The 17,827-nt window shown below is 40.6% G+C and overlaps 1 protein-coding gene across 3 annotated transcripts in view; it reads right to left on the reverse strand.

The window, feature by feature from the left end:
- Dctn6 (dynactin subunit 6) overlaps nt 1-17,827 on the reverse strand; it is a 46,565-nt gene that overhangs the window by 26,052 nt on the left and 2,686 nt on the right. The window contains exons 2-7 of one of the 3 annotated variants that reach the window (XM_070016253.1): nt 12,313-12,377; nt 8,008-8,113; nt 6,418-6,506; nt 4,235-4,282; nt 3,149-3,291; nt 886-1,501 (exon numbers count right to left, since the gene is read on the reverse strand). In XM_070016253.1, the coding sequence (XP_069872354.1) occupies nt 1,403-1,501; nt 3,149-3,291; nt 4,235-4,282; nt 6,418-6,506; nt 8,008-8,113; nt 12,313-12,377 (550 nt within the window). In that variant the 3' untranslated portion in view covers nt 886-1,402. Of the gene's footprint in view, nt 1-885; nt 1,502-3,148; nt 3,292-4,234; nt 4,283-6,417; nt 6,507-7,989; nt 8,114-12,312; nt 12,378-17,827 lie in introns of those variants that run through there. The other 2 variants (XM_070016254.1, XM_070016256.1) reach the window with 2 other exon arrangements.

Below are 17,827 nucleotides of genomic sequence, written 5' to 3' on the forward strand. Positions count from 1 at the left end.
TTCTAAATAAAAAGTTCAGCAACAGCAACTAGGTATGAGTTCAAGTCCCAGAACCAGCACAAAAAAACAAAGCAAACCTAAGAATCCACAAGGTAGAAGAAGGATGTGAAATATATATTAAAGGCATAGGAAACCTACTGAATAACATTATGGCAGAAAATTTCCCAAATCTAGGGAAAGTTATACATCTAAGGAGAGAAGTCATTCAGAACACTAGTAGAAAAGGCCAGAAAAGAATCTCTCCACATCACAATGCCAAGACTACAGGACAAACAAAGAATATTAAAAGCTGCAAAAGAAAAACACCAATTTAACTGACAAAGGCAAACTCATTAAAACTACATTAGACATCTCAGCAGAAATGCTAAAAGCCAGGAAAACATGGAGTGATATATTTAAAGCTCTAAGAATAACTGCCAACCAAGATTACTATATCCAGCAAAGTTAATCCTTAAAATTGGTAGAGAAATAAAGACCTTCTAAGATAACACAAGCTAACACAATTCATGACCACTAAGTCAGCAGTGCAGAAAATACTTAAGGCCAGCACTGTAGAAGAATTCAACACAGAGATAAGGAAGAAAGTCACATGAGAGGCCAGAGGGTAAATTTTATGAGAGGAATAGTGAACAAATGAGAATTAGGAAAGAATTAAATGTGTTCACCAGGATTTCCAAGGCAACATTTTTTTCTGATCTGTTACCTGAAAATTCTGAATTGATCTTCAAGAGCTGAAAAGTGAACAGTATTTATCAAGACCAAGGCATTTATGTGATGGTCTCCTTTTTTGAAAAGCTCTATGCTCAGTCCACCACAGTACAGTCCCCAATAAGAGTCATAAGCATTCTTACAAAAATCAAATCACTCCATTTTGGAACAATTAGACCGACTGGTACCATCACTTTAGAAATTTAATCATAGTTTTTCTCTTCACAATTACAATATGAGGGATGATACCACTCTTGGGCCTCTACCCAGAATGTTACAAGTCAGAGAACTGTAAAGATATTTGTACATCCATGTTCACTGCTGTGCTAATTTACAATTGCCCAATTATAGAAATAGCACAGATGCCCTAGAGTAGATGAGTGGATCAAAAATATGTGCTAAGTATACACAATGGAATTTTATTCATCCATTAGAAAGAATAAGATTGTGTCATTTGCAGGAAAAGGAATGAACCTAGAACAAATCATGTTCAGTGAGGCAAGCCAAGCTCAGAGATTAACGATGCATTTATTCTCTCTTATGCATAACCCATTTTCTATCAATTATAAAGGACAGTTAACAGGAAAAATCCATTACTGTTCTCTCTAGCTCAGTCTTACAGTATGCCAACATGTGTTACTTGTGGAAACTGGCAGCAGTCAAGGATGCACAATGTCATGACACCCAACTGTTCCTAGTTCTTAACAGGAGTGGAGCTTCCCTTCACCGTCTTTTTCAGATGGTGGTAATTTGGCAAGATTTTCATCAAGAAATCCAGCTGTAGTGTCTGGGGCTAAAAAGAAAAGAAAATTAAAACTGACTGGCAGAAAGTCAAATCAGAATACCAGGTAGAAATGATTATTGTAGGCCATGGGGTTCAGAAATGATTTCCAATGACTTACTTTTGTTTATGTGCTTGTTTCTTTGTTAAAGTTACAATGTATTCAGTTTGCTAATAAAGAAGGGCCAAACTGCCATTACACAAAGATCCTTAAGCAGAATGGTCGGAGGACAGTTGGTAGTCTCCCATGTGGCTGAGGCATGACAACTTCCGCTGGCTTCCACCACAAACAACACTGGCCCCAACTATGCACTTACTTGGGATTCTTGTGGAAACCAGGGATTTTTAGGTCCCTACCCATGATTCTCAAAGTCTGGGGGAATCTGTGTTTTAAATAGAATTCAATGTATCCTATGATAAGTGCAATTTGGAAAACAGTGTTGCATACCCTTTATAAATTAAACCAAATGAAATGAGATATTCTTCCCATTTAATTCTAAACTCCTTTCCTAACTCCAGCTTTATTTCTCACGCTCCTATCATTTTTGCTATTATGAAGAAAAATAGTACTACTTGAGAATAATAACAATAATAAAGCCAAACATTACAAAAATAGAGCAACCCAGAAAGAATTAATTACTGATAAACGTGGTTAAGACTCAGAGGCAAAGAGATAAATGTGTTGAAAATATTTTCTTTTGGTGGAGAAAGGAAACTGAAGAGGTGAATGTTGAATATGCAAAGCAATGACGCTGAGAAATTCAAGCTAAATATCTTATGTGTAAAGAAAGTTCCCAAATGATCTATCTTGTTGTCTTCTATTTTAACATTAAATTCCAAACATATATTCTTTTATTATTCTTGATCTGGGTTATTAAGAGGGACTTATTTTTTATAAGCCAAGAAAATAAACACATTTGCCTCTTTAAATAGTGTTTATGACTAAGCTGTGTTATTTTAATAAGCTAATAAACAGACTCAAATTTCCAGATTCAAGGGTCATCCTTCATCCTGAGGATTCATATTTTAGGAGTGAATAAATATGATTTGCGAGGTTTGGTGATGCATTTCCAAACCAGGAACAGGAACTCCAGATTTTCTCTTCTTATAATTAACACCACTGTGATCTTTATCTTTTATAGTAACGTAAGGACTCAATAAGTAAGCTGCAGATAAATCCAAGTTTTAGTAATGGTCCTCTAATGTTTTATTTTATGAATCTTTTTCTTTTTTTTTTTCTTTTTTTGTCAGTTTCGGGGCTTGAACTCTGGGCCTGGGCACTGTCCCTCAGCTCTTCAGCTCAAGGCTAATGCTCTACCACTTGAGCCACAGCACCACTTCCAGTTTTCTGGTGGTTAATTGGAGATAGACTTGGAACCTCGATCCTCAGATCTCAGCTTCCTGAGTAGGCCGGATTATAGGCCTGAGCCACTAGTGCTCAGCTTTTTATTCATCTTTTTACTTTTTCTTTTTAGGCGCTGAAATTGAACCCAGGGCTTCACACATGTTAAACAAACACTATTCCTGAGCTACACCCCTGGCCACTAATTATCTGTTTTTTCAACAGTAAATCTAATCACCATCACAACAATTAGGGAGATGGTACTGCAGGAGAGTTTGGCCTAGATAGAACTCTTTTTTTAGGAGTGGTCCAAGTACCTGTGGTCGCTCAGTCTGCACCCGGCGAAGGCAGTCTGCACCATAGATCACGGTATTCTCAGGAATGACCTCAAAAGTGTTTAGGTTACAACAAGCCCCGATGATGCATCCACTTGTCAGTATTACATTCCTGCCCACGTATGCTGCAGTCAAAACAGAAAGAAGTGCAACCAAAGACATGATATGATCACAACTCTTTAGTTTATGTAGACTGTATAACACAGAGCACCAGTGGGATATGGAAGAGAGTTCTGCTGCTAACTAGTGTGTGGTGTGGGCCAAGTCACGGTAGAGTCTATGAGCCCAAGTTAAATTGAAGAGCCCACCCTACTTCATGACAGAGTGCTTTCAGCATCAGTGAGGTAACAGATGGAGGGTATGGGCCCAGGTCTGACACACGATGTGCATACAATGCATGGAAAATGCCAAAGATGACAATAGTGATAGCTGTTATGCAAATTTAAAATAAAAGCCATAAAGTAGATTACAAAAAGAATAATTTTGCTAGTTTCAAGAAAAGAAGCCTTGTCTTTCATGCCAATCAGGACCAAGAAAGATAAGCCAGTGTCCTACAGTGTCATCTTCAGCTTCTTCCTGTACTCTGGTAGGGACAAGCTCTTGGAGCTGATTCCCACAGTGCTAGTGACTTAACTTAATCCCCTGGCTGGCTCAATGTTGTCAGTACATAGTATTTGTTTCTGATTGGGTAGGATAAAGTAGTTTTGAAATTAAAGAGAGCAAATGCTGTAGAAACTGAGATTTTTTTTCTTTAATTTTACAATAACACCAATCAACTAAAATGTCACTGAGGCTTACAGTTAGCAGAAAGATCTTTTCCAAATCTTTTTTTATAGTTTAATCCAATCCCAACTTAGCTGTATACCACTGACTTTTTAACTTAATGTATTTAACCACATTCTCAGATAACCACATAACTAGATTAGGCTCTTTTGAGACAATTAGTCTAAGAATGATTTTAGTCCACTTCCAAGCATACCACCTTTTCAGAGTTTGTGCTTAGACTGTTTCCCAGGCCAAGACAAAGGAGGCAATCACTATGACAAGAAAGCTCGGAACATAGCTTACCTTTTGATTCAATGACATTGTTATCTCCCATTTTCATGGCTTGGGAATCTGTAAGCCAGACTTAAGTAAATATTTAAAATATGATCACCCTTCTTTCCTACTAATACAACATGTCTCTCCTTTAACAGTACCAGGGCGCAGAGCGTGGGAAGGGTGACATAGGTTTTACCCTTGCCAGAATTCTTTGCTCAGGGTATTCTGTAGGCAAGTTTTAGTCCTTAACCATAAATATTTCTAGGTTTAAATAAATGACTCTGATGCTTTTCAAAAGGAATACTTTTATAAAAGTACTTTTTTGCAGGGTAACAGTGGCTCACGCCTGTAATCCTAGCTGCTCAGGAGGCTGAGGATCACTGTTTGAAGCCAGCCCAAGTGAAAAAGTCCTTGTGAGATTCTGACCTCCAATTAACCACCCGAAAACTGGAAGTGGGGCTGTGGATCAAGGTAGTAGAGCACTAGCAGAAGAGTCAGGGACAGTGCCTAGGCCCTGAGTTCAAGTCTCATGACCAACAATAACAACAAAACTACTTTTTAAAAAGAGTACCTTATCTTCTGATTTTATGAACATATTTTCACAGCTGTTTAAAGAAAGTTAAAACTACCAAATCACTTAAACATTGTTTTCAGTATTAAGCATTGTTTTCAGACTTAAGATTTTATTATCTTTTCAGAATTAAAAAAAAATAGTCAAAGAAGTGATGAAAGCCAGGCACTGGTGGCTCACATCAGTGAGCCTAGCTACCATAATCCTAGCTACTCAGGAAGCAGACATCTGAGGATTGCAGTGCAAAGCCAGCCTGGGTAGGAAAATGTGTGAGACTCTTATCTCCAATTAACCACCAGAAAACTGGACATGGTGCTGTGGCTCAAGTGGTGGAGTGCTAACCTTCAGCTGAAGAGCTCAGGGACAGTGCCCAGGCCCAGAGTTCAAGCCCAGTGACAGCCCACCCCCTGCCCCCAAAAGTGAACACTCTGGAAGATAAACTAAAATAACATAAAAAATGAAATATTCAGGGACAGAGTCTAGGTCCTGAGTTCAAGCCCCCAGATTGGCACACACACATAAAAAAATTCATCTCACCCAATCATTTTCTTGAATAATATAAAGTAATGTACCCAAAATGATACAGGATCTAAACTGACAAAGACATGGTTCTTGAATTAGTACAGAAGTCCAAACTAATTTTTGTGTCTACTTCTTCTCAGCTTCTGTTATCTGTCAGTAACTTTCAAATGTTCATATAGAGATAAGTGTATGTGTGTGTGTGTGTGTATGTGAGAGAGAGAGAGAGAGAGAGAGAGAGAGAGAGAGAGAGAGAGAGAGAGAGAGAGAATGAATTACTCATAACAGGAGGAATATTTTTCTTTTTTTGTGGTACTAAAGATCAAATACACAAAGGATATACTATGCACTGAGTTATAGTTCTAGCCCCCAGAAAAGATTTTTTTAAATACTTTGTGAGTCTATTTATAAAGACTTTGAGGGTCTACTCTTATCAATGTAATCATAATATATATTATACATTGGTGGCTGAGACCAAATACCAGACACAAGCATCTTAAAACAGGAAAGATTTACTCTGGTTCAGTTTCAGAGTTCTGGGGGCTGGGAAGGTGGCTCAGTGGTAGAGTGCTTGCCTTGCATGCATGAGGCCCTGGGTTCGATTCCTCAGCACCACATAAGCAAAAAGAAAAAAGCCGGAAGTGATGCTGTGGCTCAAGTGGTAGAGTGCTAGCCTTGAGCTGAAGAGCTGAGGCATGGCGCATAGACCCAGAATTCAGGCCCTACAACCGGACCCCCCACCCAAAAACAAACAAAAACAAAACAAAACAAAATAACAGAGTTCTATTCTTGCTTGCTTGGGAAGAACATCAGGGCAGCAGGGGCATGTGGAGGACTTGTTTCTACTTTATGGTGGACAGGAAGAAGAGAGCAAAATAGAGACTAGGAAATGGGGATAATCTTCAAAAATCTACCCTTAGTGACTATTTCCTCCTGCTATGCATCTCTTGTTACCAGAACCTACTAAAATAGCACCACTTGCTGAGTAGCAAACACAGAAGCTGGTAGGGAAAGTTTTATATTAAAACCTCAACAGTAGAAATATATTTGATAGACAAATTAGGACACTTATACCAGGGGAGAGATCTGGGTTAATTATGGTAATTACTATAAAGGATACAGCAGCCAACTTCAAACACATTATTGGTTCCAATGATCATAGGTTTTGGTTCTGGATCTTCAGTGTCAGGAGTTATATTATCTGGGTAACTATGAAAAGAAAAAAAAAGGCATCAAAAAGTAATACAGTATGATTCCTACAACAGTTGGCAATGTGAGGGTTTGTTAACTCACACAGGTTGCTCTGAGAATAAAGTTGATGTAATACAAAAACAAAACAAAACAAAATAAACCTAAGAATCAGTAACACAATAATCAATTTTCCTCCTATTTGAGAATTTAGGTTAATTCTCTCAATTAGTTTTATTGAACTTAAATACATAATGACATCAGTTATTTCTTGAGCCAAGCAAATCATTTTTCCTCTATGCTGGAGTACACTGATTCTGAGTTGAACAGAATCACAGAAATGTAAAAGAAGTTTAGCACTTGAGCCACAGCTCCACATGTGGCATTTTTGGTGCTTAACTGAAGATAAGAGTCTCATGGATTTTTCCTGTCTAGGCTGGCTTTGAACCATGATCTCAGTCTTCTGAGTAGCTAGGATTACAGGCATGAGTCACCGCCACTGGCTCCTTTATTTCCTAAACTTGAAGTTCAGAGAGTCTTTTCTAGGATAAGGTGGGAGGAGCTGACTATACTTTTAGCTTGTTAAATTAGAATCAAAATCATGCCTGACTTGAAAATTTCCCATCCTTACTAAATCCTTCAAGATTGTCCAAGGTAAACAGATATTCACATAATTATTTTGGTTATTAGTAGTTAGCTGAAATGAGTAGAAGATAAAACACTTGTACTGTGAGGAGGCTTTGATCTCACAGGTGAGCCACTGCATAGCACCACTGCTATCAGCTGACTTTACTAAAGGGGCCAAAGGTACTGTAAAAAGAAACTGCTAAATTTTGTAAGAACCTCCTAAGCCCTAAGTAAGAATTCAGACAAATCAGTCTTATTTATCACAGCTAAATATTCAAAAGTTATTCTACAAATTCCATGCATTGTGGCTGCACATTGGGTATAAGTTTGACTTGCTTCCCAAAATTTTATCTAGAAAGACCTAGACATGCTTATGAAAATTTCATGGGTGCTATAGTCTCCATTCAGAGATCATGTACATAGTGTAGTATTTTATTTTCCTTTTGTCTTTGAAGTTTAAAACTTGCTTCCAGGACTCCCAATTTGTTCACTGTAATTCCGGGTATTATACATGTGAAGATGTATTAGAGGTGAGCTATGAGTTCAGGCCTGAGAGAACATTCCAACCAGCGCCAAGAACTCACCCCAAACCTCTCTTCAGGGTGTTATGTACAGCCCTTGGACATTGGACAGGCTCAGGAACTGATTAAGGGGTAGATGAGAAAATGACACAGAATGGGAATGATTACCACACACAATTTACCAGATGCTAATTAGCCACCAATGAGTTGTCTTGCCTTGGATAAGCCTTTCCCCATCTGGCTTGCGGGTTCCTCATGCCTTTATGTTGAAATGTTTCTCTAATTTTAAAATCATGGGCATTCCACATGTCAGGTGTAAAAGGTCCCCAAGACAGCTGGAAGTGAGTGCAAAGTACCTGTGAGCTTTTACTCACGCATTTATAATCAGGGCTTGTTCTTCTATTAGGTTCCCTTCGCCAATAATGATGGGCCCAGCCTCCGCAATAATTCGTGCTTTAGGGTGGATCACCGTCCGTGGTCCTGTTCAAAATATCAGTTAAGAAGAAATTATCAGTGGAAGCTATGTTTCCAGCAGGTGGGGAGGTGACTGAGGTGGGTGAGGCTGTTGGGAGGAACGTGTTTCTAAGTATGTGCCAGGCACCGCGCTGGGTACTTTACAAGGACTATCTCATTCATTAGTTAGTGCCAACTCTGGAGCCAAGATAAATGAACTAACACAGGCATCAGAACCAGACAGCTCTGGCTCAGCCTCTATCTCACAATCTCAGTGGGAAATGCGGGTAATGAGTGTCAGACCTGCAGGGCTGTGGTAGGGTAGATGAGATGATGCTGGACACAGAACCTGGCACATAGTTGGAAATAAGAACGGATTCCCTTTTTCTCTTTGTCTCAGCAAGGCAAGTCACTCTGCAGACAGTGTCAAGCTCTCCCACACCACAGGATGCCACTTTTGACTAGGGTACATGGATGCGTGTGTTTAAACATGGGTTACATGGGCTACAACCTCAGCCTTGTTCCTGAAGCATTGTCCCATACAAAAATGCCCCCTGGGCGGGAACAAGCTGAACACTGTGTTCCTACGATGCTGGCATTGGAAGACCTAAGGCAATGTTCCCACTCTCAAACAAGGGAACTCGGAGAAGCCTCTTCAGGAGCAGGGGTGATACCTACCCCGATCTCAGGCTGGACACCTGCACACTCCTTCCGGCCTGTCATCTGCTGCAGCCACATTTGGCTGACAATGAAACTATTTCTGGGAAAACACCTGCTAGCCTGTCTCTAGCATCCATTCTCCTCACCTCCCAAACAAGGCTGCTCCATTTCTTTTGCTGTTTTTCTTTTTGGGTTTTATTTATTTTTTAAATGTAGCCCAGGAGGTCCTCAAACATAGGACCCTACTGCTTTGGCCTCTCTATGCTGGGCTTAACTAAGGCTATTTCTACTGGTAAACAGTGACAGGCAGTAACTGACCCTAAATGTGAGACAGGGAGGGGTCAGGAAGGTGACATTGTCCATAAAATTCAGTATTCAACTTATTAAACATAATTTTCTGCTAGTGACAGTCAAAAATGCAGCATTTTATGTCTCATGGAAAATGGAAAGGTGCTGGACTAGAGGTGTAGCTCAGGCGCAGAGTGTGTACTTCACAGAGGCAAGGTCCTATGGAACATTCTGTGCTGGTTGAGCCTGAGCTGCTTTAACCAGGATTTGAAGTTATTTCTCATTATTGGGTTATTCGATAGGTAAATAAATGTCCAAGTCCTGGTTATAAATGGACATAGCAACTTAGGTGAGGCTTGTGATTTAAGACACCAGCTCCACCTGCTGGCAGTATTGCTAAACTACAGGCTAGACAAAGCTGTCAGTTTTGAGCTGTGAGGTAACAGTAAATAACTCCTGCAGCAGTAACAGAAGAGAAACCCCACCTCTAGGGCAAGGGCTAGAGTGTGGCACACACACTTCAGTGTGTGACAGCCGGGCTGGGGCATGGGGGGAGTCAGGGGTGATGAGAAGGGCTGGAAGCTGGGGGTTCAAGCACGGAGGGTGACAGCACACCAAATCTGGGCAGTTTGCTTGCTCCTGGGGAGCAAACTAGAATGGGTCTCAATTCAAGCTAGTTCTCGGGGTCCTAAGGTTAAAATTTAAAAATAAAAATCTGGCACCATGGAAAGTTTCTTTTTCCTTTCCTTTTAATGCTGTTTGTGAACCTCTTGGAACTCTTTCTGGCAGGGCAGTTTGTGTGTTTTCTTACCGAATATGCTGAAATCCTATTTGGTTTATCTCCTTGTTTGGAGAAATGTGTCTGGAGCTGGAGCTGCTTTAACTGGCGGATAAATTATTTTCTTAAGTGCTTGGCTGGGCTTGAGGCAGCACAGCCAGAAAGACGTGCCTTGCGTGACATTTCATTTCCCACATTTGGTCAAGGACACGTTTCCTAGTCTCCCTTTGTCACAGAAAGTAATCTCTGAGTATATTTTCATGTCCACAATTCAAACATCCCCAAGTGCTCTTTTAAAAATGAAACAATTCCTTTGACTTATAAACCTGTGGGGCAGCATTACAAACAAAGCCACTGTTCTGCCTTACTGAAAAAGATTCCTGCAAAAGGGAGGCTTTTCGGGTATATTCAACCTGTGCTGGGCAAAGCTAAGGGATGAAGTGCCTACAGTACAAGCCTGCTCATAGTACCCTGTACTGCCTTCCCATTTCCATGGCCTATCATGGCCTAATTCTTCTAACGAACCACAGGCCTGTGCTTGGAGGTCACTTTCCGAATGTTCTTCAACTCTCAGATGAAGACTTACAGGAAACGATTCATGGCCCACAAACCCAGACAGCTAATTAAAAACAAGCATAATACTATAAAGTATTATGTACCCCACTGGCTCACACCTGTAATCCTAGCAACTCAGGAGGCTGAGATCTGAGGTTCAAAGCCAGCCTGGGAAGGAAAGTACAAGAGACTCTTATTTCCAATTAGCCACCAAAAGAAGTGGAGCTGTGGATCAAGTGGTTGAGTGCTAGCCTTGAGCAAAAAAGCCACAGGGATAGAACCAAGGCTCTAAGTTCAATACAAAATACCAGCATAAAACAATAAACAAATAACTTGAAACACAGCAAATGAAAATTGTTTTCTTTCTGAAATATTTCAGAAAGGAATAATTTGTAAAAGTTTAAATGACTAGAACATAGAAAATTATACAAAATATTTTGAAAACTATCACTTAAACCACCTTGAGTTTACTGTTACTAACCCAGAGAACAGTTTATTAAGCACTCAAATCTTCAACTCTACAGCACAATCTAAAAATATTCAAACCAGTTTTTCTAGTAATGTAAGAAAAAACATGAAGAGTAAAAGTGCTAAAATGAAAAGTGAGATATTGTGGAAAGAGTTGTGATTAGAACTCATTTCCACTCTCAGCTTTGACTTCACTTTACATTGCCCAGGAGGCTCTTTGTCAGAGGGTTAAGAAAAAATGAATAGCAATCAAAAGATTACATATATATATTATTATTAAAATTTTTATTTATTTTTTTGGCCAGTCCTGGGACTTGAACTGATGGCCTGGGCACTGTCCTTGACCTTCTTTTGCTCAAGGCTAGCATTCTACCACTTGAGCCACAGCTCTGCTTCTGGCCTTTTCTGTTTATATGGTACTGAGGAATCAAACCCAGGGCTTCATGCATGCTAGGCAAGCACTCTACCACTAAGCACATTTCCAGCCCAAGATTAGAGGTATTTTATACCAAATGCAACCATGACAGAAAAGATTATCTAAATAACTCTGGAAAATTCTCAGGTTTATACACATAAAAGAAATAGGCCGAGTGTGAAAAAAATAAGAAACACGCATAATGAAAACCATGTAAGAACATGGAAGACTCTGAATCTTCTTCTTAACATGTAGTTTTTGCTTCTTAAAACAAGTATAATATGCTGATGGGTCAACCCAGCTTGGGTAGGAAAGTTCATGAGACTCTTCTCTCCAATTAACCACCAGAAAACCAGAAGTGGAGCTATGGCTCAAAGTGGTAGAGTACGAACCTTGAGCAAAAGAGCTCAGAGATAGCACCCAGGCCCTGAGTTCAAGCCCTATGACCAACCAAAACAAAACAAAACAAAAAAAAAAAAAAAGGTAATATGAGGCTGGGGACAGGGGGCTCATTTAGCATGCTCAAGGCCCTGGTGGTAGAGGGAGAGATGAGCAGCATCAAGCACATACGTACACACACACTGTGTATGTGTGTGTATATACATACATATATGTATAGTCATCCCTTGCTATGTCGCGGTTCACTTATTTTGGCTTCACTGTATTGTGGATTAAAAACAACAACAAAAAAATAGTGATCCCTCACCTATAGTGGGAGCTATGTTTCAGAGACCCCCACATAGGTGAAAATCCACGAAGTAGCAACGTTGTGTAGTCGTCCCTTAATATATAGTATTTGGTTCACTTATTGACACTTTGCAGATTTTCACCTATGGCAAGGTCGCTGGAACAGAACTCCATGATAGGTAAGATATGTATACATATACACACTATATATATATATATATATATATATATATATATATATATATATGTATATATACACACACACACACACATATATATACAGACACATATATGTAAAAAAAATAAAGAGGAAGACTAAACTACGTTACATCACATCAGTTCTTGAGAAATAACATTAACAAACCATTTTCTTACCTATAGTCACATCCCCTCTGATTTCACTTTCTACACACACAACAGCTCCTGGTGCAATTTTCACACTGTGGGGACAAGAGAAAAGTTCATTATGGGGAAGATTAAAACTGTGATCTCAGAAACTATGCTAACACTGCAATGAAAAAGAGGTTTAAAAACTAGATAGGAAATGGAAAGCCAATTTTGAGAGTGCAGTTTAATATAAACTCAAGTGGCATATTGGCCTTCAGGCCAAAGTCATAAATGATATATTATTTTTAAAAAAACACTTAAGAAAACAACTTTGGGTAAGGTATTTGTGGTCCATACCTGTAATCCTAGCTACTCAGATGACTGAGCTCTGAGAATTGTGGTTCAAAGTCAGCTTGGGCAGAAAAGTCTATAACACTCCATTTCCAACTAGCCAGCAAAAGTTTAGAGGTAGAGGTATGACTCACATGGTAGAGTGCTTGCCTAGCATGCATGAGACCCTGGGTTTGATTCCTCAGTGCCACATAAACAATAATCCAATTGTAAAATAAGTATTAAAAAGAGGTTTGGATCTTAAGGTAATATCATCATTTTTTTTTAACCATCATTGTTTCTAAACAGCAAAATGCTAAACACAATGTAGATTATCAGTAGAGACGGGTTAATAAATTATGGCATCTTAAGATCTAAGACACAAACACCAGAAAGAGTAATCCCTTAAGCAAAGATTTTTGCAATAAACCAAGTATAATGGTGCAAATCTGTAATCTCAGCATTAGAGAGATGCAAGGAAGAGGATTGTGAGTCTCAGCCCATCCTGGGCCACATAATGAGATCCTATCTCAAGACAAACAGGGCTGAGAACGTGGCTCAGTGGTAGGGTTTTTGCTCAGCATACATGAAGCCCTGAGTTCAATTCCTCAGTACCACATACACAGAAAAAGCTGTGTACTGTGGCTCAAGTGTAGAGTGCTACCATTGAGCAAAAGGAGCTCAGGGGCAGTGCCTAGGCCCTGAGTTCAAGCCCCAGGACAGGCAAAAACAAAAACAAAAACAAAAAACCCACAAACAAACCAAGCAATATGTAATATACCATTCTTTCTGTGAAGTGTGAGTAAAAGAGGTCATAAGCTAACAATTAGCAAGCTCAGAGTCCAGCCTTTTAAGATTTGTAAATATTTCTTTTTTTTTTTTAACAGTATGCATAACAAAACTGTCTGTCTTGCTAGGCTCACACCTGTAATCCTAGTTACTCAGGAGGCTGAGATCTGAGGTCATGGTTCAAAACCAGCCTGGGCAGGAAAGTCTGTGAAACTTCTTTTTTTTTTTGTCAGTTGTGGGACTTGAACTCTGGGCCTGGGCACTGTCCCTCAGCTCTTCAGCTCAAGGCTAAAGCTCTACCACTTGAGCCACAGTGCCACTTCCAGTTTTCTCATGGTTTATTGGAGATAAGAGTCTCATGGACTTTGCTGCCCATGCTGGCTTTGAACTGTGATCCTCAGATCTCAACCTCTTGAGTGGTTAAGATTACAGGCATGAGCCACCAGTGCCTGGCTGTGAAACCCTTATCTCAAATAAACCACCAGAAAACTAGAAGTTGAACTGTGGTTCAAAGTGCTAGCCTAGAGTGAAAGAGCTCAGGGACAGTGTTCAGGCCCTGAGTTTAAGCCTCACGACCTACAAGAAAAAAAATACAACTTGTAGTACAAATTCTTCAAAAGACTCTTCAACAATTTATACAGAACTTAGTGGTACTTTTTTACATTCTGCTGTGACCCACTGTTAGATACAGCTGTAACTAGTAAAGTGCTATCTGTATCTACCCCAAGCAAACTGGAAGAACTGTCAAATAACTGTATCATTAAAGTAGGAGAGCTAGGTAATTTTTACTTGTTGAGTTCTGGGGCACAGGGTCCCGACACTGTTTCTGAGCTTTTTTGCTTAAGACTAGTGTCCTACCACTTAAGCCACTGCTCCACTTGTGTGTGTGTGTGTGTGTGTGTTTGTGTGTGTGTGTGTGTGTATAGATAAGAGTCTCATGGACTTTCTTGCCTGGCCTGGGTGTGTGTGTGTGTAGATAAGAGTGTCATGGACTTTCTTGCCTGGCGTGCGTGCGTGCGTGCGTGCGTGCGTGTGTGTGTGTGTGTGTGTGTGTGTGTGTGTAGATAAGAGTGTCATGGACTTTCTTGTCTGGCCTGGCGTGCGTGCGTGCGTGCGTGCGTGCGTGTGTGTGTGTGTGTGTAGATAAAAGTGTCATGGACTTTCTTGTCTGGCCTGGCTTCAAACCCTGATTCCTAGATCTCAGCTCCTGAGTAGTTAGGATAACAAGCATAAGTCATTAGCGCCTGACTTAAAAGCAACCTTTTATGCCATGAATCTGTCTTTTGAGTAAATTATTAAAAGCTGGTAAGTCAAACAGTTGAGGCTTTCTTGACCAAAATGTTAGTGCCTTGATTTACAAATTCTCCGAAACTTTTTATATTTTGTAAACATGAAAAGAAGTGGAAATGAAGACTACAATGACTTATTCATATCAATTTACTTTTTCTGAAATTCTATTAAATATTCATGCATGAAAAAGGTTTATTGGTGACTTACTGAAGATGATGTAAAACTTTTTTTCCTGCAGTGCTGAGACTTGAACCTAGGATCTTATATATGCCACGCTGGCATTCTGTACCACTAGCCTACATTCCCAGCCCATATGCAAGATTTTAATTGTTTTATATATATATTTGTGAGTCCTGGGGCTTGACCTATGGGCCTGGACATTGTCCCTAGGCTCCTTTGGCTCAGGTTAGCACTCTACCAGTTGAGCCATAGCTCTACTTCTAGCCTTTTCTGCTTATGTGGTACTGAGGAATTGAATCCAGGGCTTGATGCATACTAGGCAAGCATTCTATTACTAAGCCATATTCCCAGCCTGATTTTGAAACTTTTCAGATTTAAAAAAAAAGCACTGTAAGATATTTTAAAAATACAGATTCCTGATGTTCTTTTGAATGTGTGCTCCTGATAACCTGAATATCCACAAACTCTCTGGAATGACAGATAAGAGATATTGTTAATGACTTGAGGCATAAAATGAGAAGGATGAAAATATAGTCATCAATTTATAGGAATACTACCTCTTCCTTAAAAAATAAGGAAAACCTGCAGAAAACATGCCAGTGCTCATGCTGAACTTGCATTTAAACATGGTGACTTGCTTACAACAGAGGCTGCCCAGTCATTAACCACTGTCCAGCTACATCAGTCTGTAGAAATCAGCAGCCACAACTGACTCAAGGCCTGCAAAGCCTAGAGTATTTACTATATGGTCTTTATTTTAAAACGCAGCAAACCTCCACAGATAAATAGCTTATACCCCTTTCTATACTCTACTCCTGCAAGTATAGCCATATCTAAAGTGATGGAGCACTAGCCTTGAGCAAAATAGCCAAGTGAGGGTGCGAGGCCCTGAGTGCAAGCCACAATACAAGCTCAAAAAACAAAAGCAAAGAAAAGAAACTCCGGTGCTCTAAAACTCTTACTCCGCCAGTAAAGGAACAAAAGAAGGCGAGACATATGAAAGAAGTTACAGAATGTTAAGTAAAAGAAAAAAAGAACAAGATGTGAAGCAAAGGGGGTAAATCACGGCTGTTGGTCCCTAGCCATTCCTCACCCCAGTTCAGAGCCAGATGCCCAATGCCCTCTCCCTGAGGTGGCAGACACAGTCAGGGAGTGAAGAGCAGGACAAACAGCAAGACCACCCACCAGCCTTCTTGCCTGTGTGCCTCCATGCCCTATACAGAATTTCAGGCCACAAGTAGGGATTCTTTTCCAGAGAAGCTACTGGACATTATGAATGCTTAAACAAACAAACAAAAAAAACCTAAAGAGTTTATTTAACAAAACTAAAGGTAGCTCAGGAGAGTAAGCAATGGAACCAGAGGTGGTTGTCACCATTATGAACTCTTCCATGAGCCAACCTTTTTTTTTTTTTTTTTTTTGGCCAGTCCTGGGACTTGAACTCAGGGTCTGGGCACTCTCCCTGAGCTTCTTTTTGCTTAAGGCTAGTGCTCTACCACTTGAGCCACAGCGCCACTTCTGGCTTTTTCTGGTATGTAGTACTGAGGAATTGAACCCAGGGCTTGATGCATGCTAGGCAAACACTTTACCACTAAGCCACATTCCCAGACCTCATGAGCCAACCTTGACCTGGCACCCAGGAAGATCAACACACTCAGGAAGCACACCCCCAAGCTTTTATTCTTCAAATCTTTTTTTTTTTGGGGGGGGTCCGGTCCTGGGTCCTGAATTCTGGGCCTGGGCGCTGTCCCTCAGCTCTTCAGCTCAAGGCTAGCGCTCTACCACTTGAGTCACAGTGCCACTTCTGGCTTTTTACTTTTTTGCTTATGTGGTGCTGAGGAATCAAACCCAGGGCCTCAGGCATGTAAGGCAAGCACTCTACCACTGAGCCAACTTCCCAGCCCTATTCTTCAAATCTTTGAGTAATAGTTCCAATTCAAAAGAAAAGCCCAGTCAGGCAGCCAGTGGTTCATGCCTATAATCCTAGCTTACTCAGGAAGCTGAGATCTGAGGATTTCAGTTTGAAGCTAGCCCAGGAAGGAAAGTCTGTGAGACTCTTATCTCCAATTACTCAGAATGGGCTGGGAATGTGGCTTAGTGGTAAAGTTAGCATGCATGAAGCCCTGGGTTTGATTTCTCAGTACCACATAAACAGAAAAGGCCAGAAGTGGCGCTGTGGCTCAAGTGGTACAGTGCTAACCTTGAGCAAAAAGAAGTTCAGGGACAGAGCCCAGGCCCTCGTTTAAGCCCCAGAACTGGCGCCATAAAAAACAAATAAAATGAAACAAACAAAAAACTATTCAGAAAAAGCCAAAAATGACACTGTGGCTCAAGTGGTAAAATGCTAGCCATGAACAAAAGAAGCTGAGGGACAGTGTCTAGGCCCTCAATTCAAGCCACAGGACAGGCACCAAAACCCACCTAAAGCCTAAATAACATAAATATGTTAGAAAAAAGTCTGAGGAAACACAGACAATTCTGGTAGTAGACAATTTTTTATTATTTTTTTGGGGGGTCCGGTCGTGGGGCCTGATCTCTGGGCCTGGGTGCTGTCCCTCAGCTCTTCAGCTCAAGGCTAGCGCTCTACCACTTGAGCCACAGTGCCACTTCAGGCTTTTTTCTGTTTGCTTATGTGGTGCTGAGGAATCAAACCCAGGGCCTCATGCATGCAAGGCAAGCACTCTACCACTGAGCCACCTTCCCAGCCCCAGTAGACAAAATTTTTAAAAAGACATGATGGGGCTGGGAAGGTGGCTCAGTGGTACAGTGCTTGCCTTGCATGCATGAGGCCCTGGGTTCAATTCCTTAGCACCACATAAGCAGAAAAAGCCGGAAGTGGAGCTGTGGCTCAAGTGGTAGAGGGCTAGCCTTGAGCTGAAGAACCCAGGGACGGTGCCCAGACCCTGAGTTCAGGGCCCAGGACTGGCAAAAAAAAATTTAAAAAAGACATGGTGTAACTCAGTGAAACTTGCGC

Source organism: Dipodomys merriami, unplaced genomic scaffold (assembly GCF_024711535.1).
Source record: "Dipodomys merriami isolate MVZ:Mamm:240054 unplaced genomic scaffold, mDipMer1.0.p SCAF_12, whole genome shotgun sequence".
NCBI classification, from domain to species: domain Eukaryota; kingdom Metazoa; phylum Chordata; class Mammalia; order Rodentia; family Heteromyidae; genus Dipodomys; species Dipodomys merriami.